The 18322-nt window shown below is 41.3% G+C and overlaps 1 protein-coding gene across 3 annotated transcripts in view; it reads right to left on the bottom strand.

Moving 5' to 3' along the window:
• The window catches only part of PTPN11 (protein tyrosine phosphatase non-receptor type 11), a 41566-nt gene extending 23659 nt beyond the window's left edge, over positions 1 to 17907 (bottom strand). For 2 of the 3 annotated variants that reach the window (XM_073313353.1, XM_073313354.1), the window contains exons 1-6: positions 17696 to 17907; positions 11032 to 11154; positions 8786 to 8980; positions 7360 to 7552; positions 3568 to 3684; positions 2716 to 2829 (exon numbers count right to left, since the gene is read on the bottom strand). In XM_073313353.1, the coding sequence (XP_073169454.1) occupies positions 2716 to 2829; positions 3568 to 3684; positions 7360 to 7552; positions 8786 to 8980; positions 11032 to 11154; positions 17696 to 17709 (756 nt within the window). In that variant the 5' untranslated portion in view covers positions 17710 to 17907. The remainder of the gene's footprint in view (positions 1 to 2715; positions 2830 to 3567; positions 3685 to 7359; positions 7553 to 8785; positions 8981 to 11031; positions 11155 to 17695) is intronic. The other variant, XM_073313355.1, reaches the window with a different exon arrangement.
• Positions 17908 to 18322: the final 415 nt, after the last annotated feature.

Raw genomic sequence — 18322 nt, 5'->3', positions numbered from 1 at the left:
CTAGCTCCAGATGGGAGGGGTTGCACCCAAACAAAATAATAATAAATTCCTAAGTAAAGCATACAAATTATACAGCTGTCATCCCAACACTATTTAAAATTAACCTGGAAAATGGCTCAAAGGGTCCCTCTTTGCAGTAGTTTTATTTTAGCATTCCCAAAATGTGAGTGTCAAAGAAGCAATGAATTCAAGGGCAAGAGAGAGTGTTTTATATAAAATAGCTGGACAGGAAGATTTGTATTGCAGTGAGTGTGTTTGACCAGTTGTCCGTCACCATCCTGCCATGGTCAGCACACTAATACTTGGGGAGTTTTGTTTTCTAAATTGTTTATTTCTTTCCCCTCAGTTTAAAAAGGTATAATATAAAAAACTGAATGGGACAGCTTTTAAATGGATTATTTTCCCCATTTGCAGCCATATCAGTATTCACACATTAATTTCTTATTACCACTAAAAGGAACACTGAAAAAGCAACATGCTATGTTGGAAATTTTTACTAGTATTTACTGAGCATAAACTCAGGTCTGACATTTTGTTCTACTGCACATAATTGCTTAAGCAAAAACTTCACGGTCACATTTGTGGATTTTTTCTGAAATTTCTAGCAAGCGGAGTTATGTGAAAAATTATCCTGGATTCTATTTTCATAAGACCATTGTTGCTCAAAATGCATAGTCGATTGCCTGACTACACAAATATAGCCAATTTATACTTGAAGTCAATAGCAGAACAGTATAGAAAGGAAAAAGTTAACACAATATCAATCTTTCTCGGAAGTAGTTTCTCACAGTGCTGTTCAGGTCACCTTACACAGTAAGTGTGCTTCAAAATACACCCCTAAACCCTCTTATATTTATAACACAAGTGCTTACAAATTAGAAAGCACTTTATAGGTCACCTAAGATCTAACACAGTTTGTACCAGTTCTTTAATTTGTTGTTCTATATCTTTTCCTATGTCCCATATTTTAAACCAGTTGCCTGTGAAGGTAGCTGCACTAGGACATAGAACAAATATATCTTGCCTTTGACAGGCTTTATATTTGCTAATGCCAAAAGCTACACTTTGTTTTGCAGAGTGTTGACAGATATACATCTCTTGACGTAAGTGAGCGAAGTGGACAGAATTGTAGGAAAGACATAATACAAGTCAGTTAACTGTCCACAAGTTGGATGGAATACAATATTAATATGGTATACATATTAATATTGTATTGGCTAACACCATGTAACATATATGTATTGGCTAACACCACGTAATTGTAAAAACAATGCAGTCTTCAATCTAAACCACTGGAAACTTTCTAGTGCCATCAAGTATGGTTTTTAAAAAAATCTTTTCAAATTAACTGGCAATTTAAGCAGAGAGTTTTCTTGGGGAACAACTGCATTAAATTTTCTCCATGCAAAATGCAGTTTTTGCAGAAGAGAAAAGCAGGAATTTTCAAAAAAAGAACCAAAAGGCTTGTCTGCGTGAACACTTAGCTTACGGCAAGATGGGACGCGATACGACCCTACACTAGCCAGCCGCAGACTAGCTATCCCTGCTGACATGCATCAAAAATACGATCTAGTCCTCTTTGAAAACGGGAGTAGATCGAAGTGCAACTATTAATACAGGCCAGCAGAATCCACACAGACAACTAGACCATGGCAAGCTAGTGTAGGGTAGATTCACTTCCCAGCTTCTTGCAAATTAAATTTTTGTGTAGAGTTAGAGCTTGTCTACAAAAGCTACAGTGGCGCAGTGTAGATAGCACCTATTCCAATGGGAGGGGTTCTCCTGTCGGCATAGGTAATTCACCTCCCCGAGAGGCACTAGCTAGATCAATGGGAAAATTCTTCTGTCAACCTAGCACTATCTACATGGAACTTAGGTTGGCTTATCTATGCTGCTCAGGGGTGTGGATTTTTCACACCCCGACCAACATAGTTAAACTGACCTCATTTTCTCGTATAGACCAGGCCTCAGATGTCCAAATCCTACCAAATTTCAATAAGAGTTGGGCATCTATCTCCCACAGGCTCCTCTGAAAATCACAGTCAAATCCTATAAAAGCATAAACAAAAAAGTCACTATCTTGACTATTACATCTAGCACAGTTGCTAACCAGCCATCGAATACCAGACTTGTTTGTACTTCACTTGTAAGGAAGGGAGTGTCATCTAGTAGTTAGAGTGGGGAACTGATAATCAGGACTCCTGGGTTCTGCCACTGACCAACTATAGTACTTCTGCCTTTTTCTACTCATCAGAAAAAATTATCTACCACACTGGGATGTCACGAGGCTTAATTTTTTTGTAAAATAATTTGAAATCCTCTCACAAGAAGAATTAGAGAAATGCAAAATTATTCTCCTCTGGGACTTTCAGGAGAGCCTACAAGAATTCCCACTGAAAGACAACAGGACTTGGTGCCAAAATCCCAGCCATTCCTGTTAAGCAATGTCTTCCTTAGCCCAGCACAAGATCAGCTCAAACAGGGTTGGGAGACAATGCTCGGGGTTAAAAGAAAAGGCACACCTTTCAAGCACTCATCTTTGGCCGACACATGAGTGGAAGTGGCAAACTGGAGAAGGTGCAATATCTGGCACGGGGTGGGGAGCAAGAATAAAGATTTGAGGGGCGGAGGGCCCTAAGCAGCTGGGAAATTGTGGTAAAATTATAGTTCTATCACTGAGACTCACCTGCTTTACATTTGAAACATTTAAATTACCTCAAATTCTTCCCAGAAGCCTTGCTTGACTTTATCTGTGGTCTCTGCTAGCTTGCTTAGTTCTCGCACCCGGCTTTCAATCTCTGCAGCATTAATACGGGTTGTATTCAGGGGCTAATCAAGAAAGATATTTTATATTAAACCACAGCACAGCAATAAGAACAGGAGAAAGCTAGTTTACACAGATCTCCTGTATTAAACATATTGTATGTAGGTACCACTCAGGGTTTTAGGACCCAGACTTCACTCAAGATTTTGAAGCCCTTTTCTTTTTTAGATCAGATTCATGTGGTGGTAGTCACACAGTTTCATGGTTCCAGTTTCAGTGCATTAAGCTTTTTGGATTTTAAAATCCTTGTAGACCCAGAACTCCAATGAAGCCAAGGGGAGTTCTAGATGCAGCAGAAATGGAGAATTAGGTCCTTTATAGATGGCTAAAAAAAAAACTATAGCAGCTTAAATCCAATCATTGGACCACCCTGAAAGATTAAGATGCTGTTGTAAGAGAAAAGGAGGACTTGTGGCACCTTAGAGACTAACCAATTTATTTGAGCATAAGCTTTCGTGAGCTACAGCTGTGAGCTGTATGCTCAAATAAATTGGTTAGTCTCTAAGGTGCCACAAGTCCTCCTTTTCTTTTTGTGAATACAGACTAACACGGCTGTTACTCTGAAACCTGTTGTAAGAGAGGACGGTAAATTCACTTTTGGTTTTAACACTGAATGAATGTCTTCCAACACCTTACAGAAAGTAAGGAAAAGGTTGATCTCCCCCCACCACCAGCCTTCCCACCCCTATCTCCTGAGTTAATTAAATGTTTATGATCGAAGTTCTAGCATTTACTAAGCTCACCTGCTTGAGCTGTAGTACTGTGCCCAAAGTTTCTACCATGGGGTTCTTCTTATAATGTTCCACTAGATCTGTTAGAGAGTCAAATTTTTCCCCTCCGCCAACATCATATTTCAGCTCCTTCCAAGAAAGATATTCAAAATGTGCTCATTCATAGCAATGTACACAACAAACAATATAAAGTCTGCATTAATTACCTCTTTCGACTGTTCAACCAATCACAAGATCCCTTAAATGAGTACTTAAAAACCTATTTAACTATCCCCTGCCATTCCCTACTGAAATGATAAAAGCTTACTTGGTACAGTCATATTCCACTGAAAAGTTGTAATACATTTCTAATTAGAACATTTTAATGTTACCTGCTTTTTTTTTTTTTTTTTTTTTTTTAGGATAACAGTGCCCCTATCTGATACTCGCCCCAAGTAGAATACTTGAGGGATACAATCAGAGACTCAGATGTGAATTTGTGAATAAATCGAAACAAAAGCACCACAGAATCTACACTGGGTCCTGGAACGCAGGTATTGGTACTGTAGTCCTTGTTTAAAAAGCAAGGCAGCAATATAGTTACTATCTCATCTACCATTAGCATCTATGAGGTTGCCACAGATCAACGGAGGGCCTGGAGAACTCTAACAGTAACTTTAGTTCCCAAACTTTCATAAACTCAAATAATTAAACATGTTAAAACAGCTAATATACATAAAGATAAATGTTCATAAAGATCTGCAGCCACCTAGAAGATAATAGGGCGATAAGTGACAGTCCTCATGGATTTGTCAAGAAAAAATCAGATCAAACCAACTTAATAGATTTCTTTGGCAGGGTAATAAGCCTTGTGGAGAGGGAGAAACCAGGAGATGTGGTACATCTTGACTTTAGTAAGGCTTTTGATACTGTCTTGCACGATGTTCTCATAAACAAACTAGGGAAATACAACCTAGATCCGGGGTTCTCAACCTTTTCCTTAATGAGGCCACCCCCCAACTTGCTAAAAAATGCTACAGCCCACCTGGGCCACAACGGTTTTTCTGCATATCCAGTAGATTAAAAGCCAGGGTTGGCGTTGGGGGTAGCAATCAAGGCAATTGCCCAGAGCCCCACACAACAGAAGACACCGTGAAGGTAAGTTGCTCTGGCTTCAGCTTACAGACCTCAGCGGGGCTTGGGCTTTTTGCCCTGGGCCCAGCAAGTTTAACGCTGGCCCTGCTCTCTGGTTTATTTTGGCAGATCCCTGAAACCTCTCGCGGCCACCCGGTGGGCCCTGGACCCCTGGTTGAGAACCACTGACCTAGATGGAGCTACTATAAGGTGGGTGCATAACTGTTTAGAAAATCATTCCCAGAGAGTAGCTATCAGTGGTTCACAGTCATGCTGGAAGGACATAACAAATGGGGTCCTGTAGGGATTAGTTCTGGGTCTGGTTCCATTCAATATCTTCCTCAATGATTTAGATAATTGCATGGAGAATACATTTATAAAGTTTGCAGATATACCGAGCTGGGAGGGGTTGCAAGTGCTTTGGAGGATAGGATTAAAATTCAAAATTATCTGGTCAAGCTGGGGAAACAGTCTGAAGTAAATAGGATGAAATTCAATAAGGACAAATGCAAACTACTCCACTTAGGAAGGATCAATTCCACACATATAAAATGGGAAATGACCGCCTAGGAAGGAGTACTGCAGAAAGGGATCTGGGGAGTCATAGTGGAACATAAGTTAAATATGAGTCAACAGTGTCACACTGTTGCAAAAAAAAAAAAAAAGCAAGCAAACATCATTCTGGGATGTACTAGCAGAAGTATTGAAAGCAAGACACGAGAAGTAATTCTTCCGCTCTACTCCACGCTGATTAGGCCTCAACTGGAAATACCGTGTCCAGTTCTGGATGCCACATTTCAGAAAAGGCATGGACAAATTGGAGAAAGTCCAGAGAAGAGCAACAAAAATGATTAAAGGTCTAGAAAACATGACCTATGAGGGAAGGTTGAAAAAAAATTGGGTTTGTTTAGTCTGGAGAAGAGAAGACTCAGATGGGACATGATAACAATTTTCAAGTACATAAAAGTTTGTTACAAGGAGGAGGGACAAAAATTGTTCTCCTTAACCTCTGAGGATAGGACAAGAAGCAACAGGCTTAAACTGCAGCAAGGGCTGTTTAGGTTGGACTTTAGGAAAAGCTTCCTAACTGTCAGGGTGGTTCACCACTGTAATAAATTGCTTACGAAGGTGTGGAATCTCTGTCACTGGAGATTTTCAAGAGCAGGCTTGACAAACCCTTGCAGGGATGGTTTAGATAATACTTAGTGCTACCCTGAGTGCAGGAGACTGGACTAGAAGACCTCTCGAGGTCCCTTCCAGTCCTACAATTCTATAAATAAAGGCAGGAAATTACACCTCTACCCCAATATAACGCGGACCTTGGGAGCCAAAAAAATCTTACTGCGTTACAGGTGAAACCGCGTTATATTGAACTTGCTTTGGCCTCTAGCATTTCCATTATTAATAGTCACTTCCCACCCGCTGACTGACCGCTTAGAACCCCCGACCCATCCAACCCCCACCGCTCCCTGTCCCCTGACTACCCCGACCCCTATCCACACCCCTGCCCCCTGACGGGCCCCCCGGGACTCCCACATCCTATCCAATGCCCCCGGTCCCCGTCCCCTGACGGCTCTGCCCCCAGAACCTCTGAACCATCCAACCCCCCGTCCCCTATCCCCTGACCGCCCGCCGAGACCCTCTGCCACTTATCCAACCCCTCAGCCCCGGCCCAGCACCCTTAACATGACGCTCAGAGTGGCGTGTCAGATCAGACACGCTGACGCGCTGGTCTGCCGGAGTGCACAGCCCCGCCGCCCAGAGTGCTGCTTTACCGCGTTATATCCAAATTCGTGTTATATCAGGTCACATTATATCAGGGTAGAGGTGTACCTTGAAATTTGGACAGTATTTACTGAATGCAGCCAAAAACACAAAAACCTCTAACAGGCACTCTCACTTAGTTGCACCATTTCTGCCCCAAATTCCTGATTTCTCTATACTAGGCATGTGGGGAGGGTTGTTTTTGCTTTTTTAAAGACAAATAAAGGTATTACAAGAACTGTATTTTCTAAAATGGATTAAAGTACTTTCAACAGATTTGACCCTTTAACACCAATACTCGGGCACATATTAAAATGTTTTCAGAATAAAAATAACCATCAAGAATTAATCCTGGCATCAGATAGTTTAAACACATTCTTTAGTAAAGGCAAACTACCCTACCTGAAATTTAAACTGTAGGACAAGGTTTCCTTGGATTAAATATTTGCTGTATTTTGGTTGTTATTATGGAAAGACATTATGAAAAAGACAAAATATCCATCCTCCATAGTATAGCTACAAAAAAACCCCACCTGAATGGATTCTCAGATCTATTATATGAAAAGAGAAGTAGTAAGACAAGACTGCAACAAACTTAAGAGAGATTCATGAACGCGAAAGGCTACATCAGCAGAGGCTTTGAGACAGACTCTTGATGCAATCAAAGGGAAACCTCTTAGAAGCTCCTCAGCAATATAGATATGCTACGGCACGATTCAGTCAAAAAACCAAAATGCTACTAGAATTCTTGAAATTAGCAAAGAAGTCAATTTAAGCAAACAAACCATATGCTATACATACAGCACCATCTGACCAAAATCAGTGGACTGAATAGTATTGAGAAGTCTGTAATGCCTCTCCTGACAGAATAAGCATGCAAACCAGGAAAGAAGCCTTTACAGTCAAGAAGTTCCAGCTTTACTGTACCTGGCACCGAATCATGACATGGGTCACTTTCGATTTCCCATCATTACTCTCGCCTTTATCATCTCCTGTCCGGACTGAAAGAACAAAGTCTCCTGGGTGGCTTTGACTCTCTCTCACAAGGAAGCTTCCATGTTTTCCTTTTTCTGTTAATAACTTTTCAGCTTCTTTTCCAGAAAGGTGTCCATGAAACCACCTTAAATTTACAATAAATTAAATAAATAAATATAGTTGCCCTTCTCTTCACTGTACCCATGACTTAGCCCACCTGCTTTAAACAGCTATAACAAGCCAAAATGTTCATTCTAAACTGAGGTTTCAAGGGCTACAAGAGTTGCTAAGGATACACAAAAAACCTGGCAAAGTATAAACTTCGAAAAAATATGAATTGAGAGGGCGTGTGCACACACACAGAAATACTTCACAAGTAATAAAACATTATCCAGAAAACAACTCTCAAAACAGAACTTTCATACACAGAAAACTGATTAAGATACTTGAATTCTTATGCATTTCAACCTTGGAAGAATGCCACCATTGCTTAATAAAAATCTATACAGATCACAAGAAAGAAATCCCAAGAGAAAAGTCAGCAAGAACTGAAGTGGGTTCTAATAAAATTTCAGTTACTGCAATTAGATACCTCAATTTCTCTCACGTATTTTGCCATTGCTTATTTTATGCACTTGCATGATTTCAGGGCTCTTATGTTAACAGAAAGTTTTCCTTACACACCATGAAATACAATTTCATCAGCCCTTATGATGGCGTGGTTCCATTATTTTTCCCTGCTTTTTCACTTCTGAGAATAAACTGACATCTACTAGCGGTAATGCTGACTAATGGGTCAGCCTAATTAATTCCAGTTTCTGAAGAGAACTAAATACATTTATTTCTGAAGAGTTCCTTCACTATACTTCCTTAGTAAGTATTCAAAGTCTGAGATCCTACTGATCATTGCGGTCTTGTTAAAAATGTCAGTTTCAGCAATCTGTATATTTGCATTTGACTTTTGTTTTCTTAAACCCACATATAATACACTGTTACCAAAATAAAATTATGCTCTGAAATATATACTGAAGTCACTGCAGTAACACATATAATTCTCTGAAGCTTTTGCAACCAATGAAATTTTCCAAGAAGGATCAGAAAGCAGGTTGTGTATTTTACTTATTTTTTTGTTTTAGTTACTGCAAGGTATAGGGCCTATCCTCTTCAGTCCAGATTCTCCCACCCTTACTCAAGTTGAGTAATAGCTTATTTTGCAAGTAGTGCCAAAGAAAACAGTTGGACTACTTGCAAGGTAAGGTACTGCCACCCTTACTTACACTGAGTAAAAGCAAATACTTAATGTTAATAGGAATCACATGCATACGTGGAAAGGAGAATGGACTCCTTCATATTTTTCACCACAATTTATCTCTCTAACCTTTCAGATGTAGGATCAGCACAATTCAGTGGATATTTTAACTCTATTACGTCTCCATTCTTTTCTTTGAGCTGCCCATGGTGTTCCATGTAATATTGGACTAACTCAGCCAATGTGGCAAATTTTTCTCCTCCATACAGGTCGTAGTAGTCTCCTGTGTTCTGGATCTTGATGTGCGTGACAGCTCCATTTCGCCTAAATGTTTATTGCACCAAAAAAAAGAAAAAGGCAACTTAGACAAGTTCGCCAATTTCAAACCAACCACTTTAAAATATTCCACTCTACTAGCTTGGAAATTTCAGTAGTTCAGTTTTATAGGTCAGTCATCTTCCAGCCGATGAATTGCAGCATATCTAAATTACTGAACACTGTGAGTGAAGAAACTATACCTTTAATAGCAGGGCAATGAAACAGTATCAAGGGTTACAAGAAGAGGAAGTGGTTGTTTAACAGTTAGTAGAGAAATAAGGTTTTTTTTTTCCATTCCTTAATGGCTCCACTGAACCAAAACAGTCTTCATTACCCCACAGGGTACATCTACACTGTAAAAGAAGACCCACACGGCAGCAAGTCTCAGAGCCCGGGTCAACTGACTCAGGCTTGCAGGGCTCACGCTAGAGGGCTAAAAACAGTGTCGACATTCGGGCTTGGGCTGGAGCCCAGGCTCAGAGACCCTCTCCCTCCCCGGGTCTCCGAGCCTGAATGTCTAGACTGCTGTTTTTAACCCTGTAGCATGAGCCCCGCAAGCCTGGGTCAGTTGACCTGGGCTCTGAGACTTGCTGCCATGGGGTTTTTTTGTTTTTGCAGTGCAGATATACCCACGTCGTCCAATAGAAGCTGCACAGACCTCCTGTCCTCTACTTACAATTCTCATGACGGAGGGAAGTCTTCAGCATCCACAAGATGCCTCATTAGGGGTTCTGTGCTACCACTTTCTCCAGAGTGGAGTCCAGCTCTGCCCAGTATAGGAGTCAGGCTCTAGGAAAGGCTGGACAGACTCCAACTGCCACGTTCAAGGAGCAACCCAGACATCCTAACACGGTTCCCCAGCATGGGGATTTCCCTTAAAGACACGTCTGCTCCCTATAATCAGCCAAGAATAGCCATTGATGTAAACAATTTGCCTCTACCTCCACTAATATCAATGAAGAGCAGAGATCAATGGCCATCCTGAGACCACCCTAGGTAGGACTTAGCAAATGGAATTCTCAGTCAGGAAACTTCAGCCCCCCCGCCCGCATAGATCTTTGATGAGGTCTCCTTCCCTTGACTCAGCTCCACTAAGACTACCTTAAAATCTAAGGCAACAATGAAGTGTCAGACATGCCTGTTTCCCCTTCCCTGTCCTCCAAGACAATGTGGGGATATGTACTCCAGAAGTCACATTTTAGATGAAGCTGGAATGCACGAGTTTACCTTAAAAACTTGGTAATTTCTCCTAACAAACATTACCTCAATACTTCCTTATTCTTGTTATAGGAAAGTATTTTGAGTGTGTGTGTGTGGAATGATCTCTATTTGACAAGCCACCATCCTATTCTAATTCAAATCCCCCTCACTTCTTCTGCAACCCCTAAGAAGTGAGACATTATGGAGGGAAGAAAAATTATGTTATTCCCTCCTTTGGGTTTTCTCCATGAGCCCTTTCTTATATGGGTTTTTAGCGGGTGGGCTCCTTGGGGAAAAGACTATATTTGCATGCTGTGTTGTACAGTGCCAAGCACATTTTTGGCACTAAGTTACACTGCAAATATCTATCTAAGGTACCTGGCAAGTTTTTAAGTACTATCAGCATAGCTAACGGGGTGATGAGGGGAGAAGAGAAGCCAGAATGCGGTATAAAGGAGCACAGATCTTACATGCACGATCTTGCTAATGCTGTCACCTCTGCTACTTTCTGGACAGGAACCCTAACGGTTTTCTTTAAAAGGGTAGGGAATGGAGAAATTATGAACTGGCTGCCACATCACCTCTACCTTTCTGGCTCACTACAGAGCCAGGATCCACAGTCTTCCCAGCTCTGCACAACTTGGAAAACCAAAGGCATTTGGGTTCCTATGCAGAAGAAAATGTAAAACTATCAACATAACAGACTCAGAATTCAGAAATGGAGAACTTGTAGATGACACAAGGTCATCTCTCTACCCAAGCAGGATTGCTCTCCACAGAACAATGGCAATTGTAGACTTCTGTATGTTTGGGACAAGTGGGTATTAAGGACAGAGCCACTCAAACACTTAACTTACCGAACAGAAAGTGTAAAATCTCCCGGGTTACTTTTACTGGGCCGGGCCAGAAAGCTGCCATCAACGCCTCTTGTCAGCAGTAAATTTTCTGCCTCCACTCCAGTAATATTCGGGTGAAACCATCTACACAAGATAAAGAAGGAAAATAATTTAAAACCAGAATCTCTCTTTAGATGATGCCACATTGCCACACAAATATCAGATAACATTAAAATCACTGGATGCAATATTGGATTTTAAAGAATTTTGTTATGCTCTGAAAAAAATCATCTCAAAAAAATGTCAATGTAATTCTAACTTGTACTTTTCATGTCACCAGTTAAAAGCAGGTTTTCTTCTACATATCGCTGAGATCCTCTGATAAGAGAGGTCAGATAAGTGAAAGTACTATACCCACACCATTGGAAACTGTTTATTTCAGAGGAGACATGATAAAAAGTATATAAAACAAATGGTATAGAGCAGAAGTCAGGCACTTGTATTTATCCTCTCATAACACAATAGCAAAATCACATTCAATGAAACTGAAAGACAACTAATAAGAACAAATACACGCACTCCTCACCACCACCACACACACAACTTGTGGAACTCGATGCCACTGGATTCCATGGAGGTCTACAGCTTATTAGGACTGAAGAAAAAATTAGACATACATAAGAATACTGAAAACATCCAAAGTAACATTAAGATAGTTTTATTTAAAAAGTAAAAATAAAACAAAACCTCATGCTTCAGGGCATAAATCGATCACCGACTGATGATGGGGGATCAGGAAAAAACTTCCCTTGTGGACAAGTTATTCCACAATTGTCCAAAATATAGCTTTCTTGCACCTTCCTCTGAAGCATCTGGTCCTGGCCACTGCCAGAGATTGGCTACCTGACTAGATGGAGCAATGTTCTGATCTGGTCTGTCAATTCCTATGGTCCTAAAATATCACACTCTTAAAATACAAAACACAGAGGAACATCATATTGGTTTTCACCACCCACAAGCAGCCTCCTGAATGACAAACAGTGGACCTCGCCGGAGAACCATATATGGCTTATATCTATAACTAAAGAGTTCAGCATCACCACCTATGGCATTACATTTCAGCAGACGTATTCGTAGTGATTTAGTTAACAAGTCCACGTTTTACATATCATCACACAAGTTTTATTCCTCTGCTGCAATACAGAAGTAATGCAGCATTAAGATGGCCAGCAACTCTACTGTCCACAAACACCTGTCAGGGATGCTCTTGATAATACTTAGTCCTCCCATGAGTGCAGAGGACTGGACTAGATGACTTCTCGAGATCTCTTCCAGTCCTATGATTCAGGTAACTGGAAATGACCTCCAGGCACATGCTTTGTGAACTAAGGAGAGACTGGGATTATTATACTATCAATGCAATCAACTGAAGAGAAAATCTGAAGTTTGCATCAGCCCTCACTATCCATTATTTCCCTCTCCATCACGGTTCCCCTGTACAGGCCAAAGGATGCTCTCTCACAAGGAAATGACTTAGGGAAATATAGTTTGGAAGCTGAATCAATACAGTTGTGTACATTAAAGACACATGAAAATGCACACATACTAATAAGATCAGCTCCTTTGCCAAAATTTCAGAAACAGAGATAATACTTAAAAGTTTGTGGGTTTTTTGTTTTGTTTTTTTAGATGAGTTCACCTTCATGCAGAGACTGAGCACGGAAAATTTCGACCAAAAGGTGTTCGAGAAAGTTACAACAGAAACTTAATTATACCTGTAAATATCTACTATTTATATTACCTTTTGGACCAAACCAGAAGTCTGATTCCCATGGTACAGCTGGGGCAATGGAGAAACAATACACAAGCAGATGTTTGAGGAGAGTTCCCAATATAACCAGACATGTTTTAAAAGCTGAGAGACTAAAAGCAAGGCTGTCTCCACTGCCACCCAGACGGCCAAGACAGAACACAGAACAAAATACAGTACTGTCACAGAAATGCAAAATTCTGGGCAAACAGCGTGCAACCATTTGACTGCAGTGGCTTTGCCAGACTACTTTCTTGGGTTTTTATTTTCACTTCAACTCTTGAAATTAAAGTCTTCCTAGACATTTGAAAGGCTTCCTTATTTTTGTAACTGCTATAAATCATGCACCTCGGACATCTGCACTTTGATATTAGACTTGCACAGCATATCTGAGAGAAAGCAGCAGAATCCACTGCTCTTGAAAAACCCAATGAGTTTTTCCCTGAGTAAAGCAAAACATCACAGCAATACAAACACTTGGCTGCTTTGCAGAATCTGCTCTGTTACACTTATAATACTATAACTAAAAATGTACATAGCATTTCTGATTATTCCCAACATAAATCCACATTTCACAGTAAGCTGCCATAACAGAAAGCTGTGCAAGTGCATGCAGCCACTTTGCTCTTTTGATTGGTTCAGCAATTCATGAAAGGCAGCTCAAATTGAGAAAGACTTGTTATCATTATTCCAATAATATAATATTCCATACTCCCTGCTCTGGCAAATTTTTTCATAAAGAATACTCTGGACACTTTTAGAGCTTCCAAAACAGCCAAGTCCCTAACATAGTCAGTTTAACTAATATACCCATGGAAGCTAGAAGTAAAGGTGCCCAAGTGCAATTTGAAAAGGAAGTAATCCTACACGGGAACCTTAAATCTGTCTGTGTATATCCTATCTAACCAAGAGAACCCCGTTCAGAATATTGCACCTTTAGCAGAGCCACCAAGAAAATAACCTACTCTGGGTATAGCTCAAACCAGGAAAATGTAAGTAAAAATCCAACTACTTTGAGTTGTCACAACAGACTTGAGTTAATCCACTGACAGATAATCTTATATTTATCCAATGTCCATGATCCTGAAAGACCCCAAAGCTTTTCAAACTATAAATATGCAATACCACTGAAATGCAGCTGCTTTTGGGCAGTAACCGATCAGCACAACAGTGAGACATGCATTTTGGCTAAAAAAATCGGGGAAAACCCCTACTCTTCCCTAAGAGAGTCATGGGATCTTCAAAGCCCACGCAGGACCTCAGCTTTCCTCATCTCCTTTGAAAAATACACATGGTACATGCATGATATTCAACATAGTTACTTTGAAAGATTGAAGAGAGTAAACCCTGTTAGCTGGATTGGCAAGTTTCTATGATCACCAACTAAACCCAGCAACATAACCTGACTGTCTGCTACTCACTTTCACCCAATTAAGTAACTGATAACTTTAACCTCTTCTGGACCACAGATGATCACACTTGCTTAGAAAAGAGGAGTCTATGGTAAACACATAGTGTGTATTATGTGGACTGTGGATTATGAAAGACAGACTTATCCCACACTGGTGATCAGCCATTAAATGGTAATAGGATGACGGACAAGATGACCCTGCCAAAAAAATAAAATAAAAAATCTTAGGGTCAGAAGGATTGAATTATGAAGATTATATGGACCAAGGGCTAGATTTTTAAAGGTATTTAGATGCCAAAAGATGCAGGCAGGCACCTAGTACAATTTTCAAAGCAGTTATCTTTAGACACCTTTAAACATCTGGTCCTAAATGTGTACACCTAGACCAAGCAGCTAGGTGGAGAACACAGAAACATTCTACAAGTACCTGGAAAGTGTAAACTGCAAGAAGAATTTTATGTGGTATACAAGGAGACACAGGGATAGAACTAGGATGAAATTAATAATGGGAAAATTTTGCCTGAATGTCAAGAAAAGTTTCCTGATGGGGGAAATGTATTAATCTTTGGAATAGTCTGCCAAGAGAAGCAGTGCAAGCCGCATTGCCCGGGATTTTAATAACCAGACTGGACTGGATGCTTGAAAATGTACTCCAAGTAGGGTGACCAGATAACAACTGTGAAAAAACAGGACAGGGGGTAAGGGGTAATAGGCGCCTATATAAGTCCCAAAAAACGGGACTGTCCCTATAAATATGAGACATCTGGTCACCTTAACTCCAAGGAACAATCTGGCTATGAAGGATAGGCAATACACTGGTTCATCTATTAGGTTTCCAACAATCATACCTCACTATAGAACTTCTACGAGAAGCAGTAACTTCAAAACATTGTCATGTAGGACTTTTTATTATATGTGGGATTTAAGTGACGATTTCATTGAACTTTAATTATAATTACATGAAAAAGAGAAGCGTAGATATAGGAATGTGAAAGTATTGGAATCAATTCTACAAGCATGCCACATGCAGAACTTCCACTAACTTCACTGCAAGTTTCCACACATGCTACTTGCAACACCTGGTCCTACAAGTACACAAATATACATACCACCACATTACTAGTTATACACATCATGTAAAGTTATGCCAAAAGACAATACATCTCAGTGAACAGAAGGGACCATAATACAATATATTTGAAAACTGGTTACGGAATCATGTAAGATTATAAAAGGAGGATCTTTCTTCCTGTAGCCCACCAAAGCTGGGGTTTGGGACCAAAAAAGGTACATGCAGGAAAGTGACCAAGTTTTTGCACATGTTATAACTTCTGTTCTAATGGTAACTGGTTCTCCTGCTCTCTCACTCTTGTATTTTTGGCTTTGAGTAGGAAGATGCATTTGTCAACCACCCCAAATAGAAAGAAATGGGGGTGTTAGCGATCTGTGTTAAATGGTTCCGGACCGGTGATCAGGATAACCTCATTTGGCATACTGCCACCACATTTGCGCTTTTGAACCATGCTGGCCACATCCTTTCCAACACTGGTGGGAAAGCAGAGAGGATTGCATAGACACAGATAGGAGTAATATAAACCCTATAGAGGATTTTCACTTATGTTTCCTTTCATAGGAATGGAATGTATTTTAGATTTTTTTTTCTTTCCTTTTCTAGCTCTGTTCTAAGCAGACACAGGAGTTATTCCTAGTGTAAAACTGACCAAGAGCCTATAATACAATCAAAAATCAATACATAGCAACATATTCTATTTATGCCCACAATGAGAACAGAGGATTTCATGTTCCCCAAAGCATGATTTAATAGTTTCAGTCATATAGCATTCTACTTGGCATTTTACAATAAGACAAAAATGCTAGTGGAAAGATAACCAACGAGGGACAGTCAAACATCATTTACAACAAGGACGACGGGGATACCAGATAAGAAGGCGGCCTTTTCCAAGAGTATTATATAACAGGGAACATGCCCTTGTTTCAGATAAAGAAATATTCTGGAGAACCAGGGTATGACTGTACAAAAGCCCTCTTTGCAGAACTCAGAAGGTTTAGGACATTCTTGAATCACAAACTACATTAACAGTTTTCAGAGTAGCAGCCGTGTTAGTCTGTATTTGCAAAAAGAAAAGGAGTACTTGTGGCACCTTAGAGACTAACCAATTTATTTGAGCATGAGCTTTCGTGAGCTACAGCTCACTTCATCGGATGTATTCAGTCCACTGAGTTTTGGGTTTTGGATGACAAAACTAGACAGATAAGGAAAGTGGTGACTTTTAGTTTAATTATTCCTACTTATAGGCTCACTGATTTGTCTAAATTTCTAATCTTTATTCACTCTCTCTCATGAGCCCCTTTCAACTTTAACTTTTGAATGGGCTAAGAGGGCTAATTCTCAAGAGTCAGACAGAGAGCAAAGATGAGCACCTAACTAATGCAGGCACATGTATTTTAGGCTTTATTTTAAAAGGGGGGTGGGAAAGTGTCACTGAAACTGATATGAAAAGAAATACTTAAGATTCCACCCCCACCCCCCATTTCAATTTTTAAATTTCCCTCCCACTTTAAACATCTACCCAGCTGCTGGAGATCCAGACACAATAACATAGTGTTAAGAAGGAAGAGAACCCTACAATGAAATTGACAATCTAGCTTCATCATTGTAAACTGAAAAAGAAAAAGTAAACAGACAGTGTAAAGCAAATCAGATTTTTAAAAAGATGGGTCAGTTTTCATAATCAAAGGAATTAAATACAAGTAAAATTAAAATATGATATTTCTATCTTGACAGTGCTCCTTTAATTCAATTATTGTGATAGATTACCAGACCAAAAAGAATAAAAGAAAATAAATGGAAAATGTAATGACAAAGGATAAACGAGTGTCTTCTACACAGTAAAAATGAGATGTGGGAAAACCACACACATCTGCAATAAACTCAAATTTAACGGAGTTTTTCAAAGTCTAAATCCAGCAATCCTGCAGGTATTTGGAAGTAGATTGTACGCTGCTAAACTACAACGTATCGGCCACCTAAAACATGAGCCTGCAGTTGATAACTCTAGAAGCTGATTCACGTTTTAATTCCCAAACCCGCACGCTCAGTAACGCAGCTGTTGCTAATGCCCACTGCCACACGGGAGGAATTCTCCATAGCCTGGAGTGCCGGACGGCCAGTTTCCTGGGCCACTGGGCACATTAAACCGTGATCTGCAGGGGGAGGGCCCCTGCCTGCACCAAAGGACACCGGGGGAGGGGGGGAAGGGGAGGAGGGGGGCTGGGCTGCTGCCCTTTAATTCACCGCAGCAGAGAGCGGCCCCGCACCAGGGGGAGGGGGGGCGCGGCCTGCCCCAGGGGAGTCTCTGCCGCCCACCGCCGGGCCCTTTGCTCCAGGGGAAGGTGGGGCCCCGCCGCGAAAGGGGCAGCTGGCCCCGGCCCCCTCGCCTCACCTCCGCGATGTCATTTTCCCCCGCGGCGCCCGCAGCTGCCCGTCCCCCCGAGTCTCGGCCTCTCACGGGGGGGGGGGGAAGGGCCCTCCCCCGGCGGGACGCGGCCTGGGGGGGACCCGGAGGGAAGCGTGAGAAGCAGCCGCAGCCAGGCCGCGGAGACACAGAACCGCGGCGCAGCCTGCCCGGACGTCATCCGCCCGCGACCGGCCCAGCCTCCATGGGCGGGGGCGGGGCCGGCTGGGGCGGGCCGCGAGCTTGCACGCGCCCGTCGGCCGGGAGCCCTGGTGGCTGCGCAGGGCGGGCACGCGGGGCCTGCGGGCACGCGCTGATAGCTGCGTTTCCTCGTCCCGGGAGCTCTGCTGGCCTGAGGGATCCGCGCGGGACGAGGGCTCGGTGTTTTAGAGGAGCTCTGCGTGCACCCATAGGTGCATCTTCTGAGAACTCTCTGCATGCACAGGATCCAATTTCAAATGTCTCGTGGTAACACCTTGTACTTAAAGTAGCACCTTTCATCTAAATCTTTTGCAAACACGATCTGAGGCGATACGTTAACTTGATTTGAATGAGTATTTTTTAAAAATCAGTTTGCTGATCGAGATCCTTTTTTAAACAGTGCTATTTTTTAAA

The sequence above is a fragment of the Lepidochelys kempii genome, chromosome 15 (assembly GCF_965140265.1).
Source record: "Lepidochelys kempii isolate rLepKem1 chromosome 15, rLepKem1.hap2, whole genome shotgun sequence".
Lineage (NCBI taxonomy): Eukaryota > Metazoa > Chordata > Testudines > Cheloniidae > Lepidochelys > Lepidochelys kempii.
This window is presented reverse-complemented; position numbering and strand designations above follow the sequence as displayed.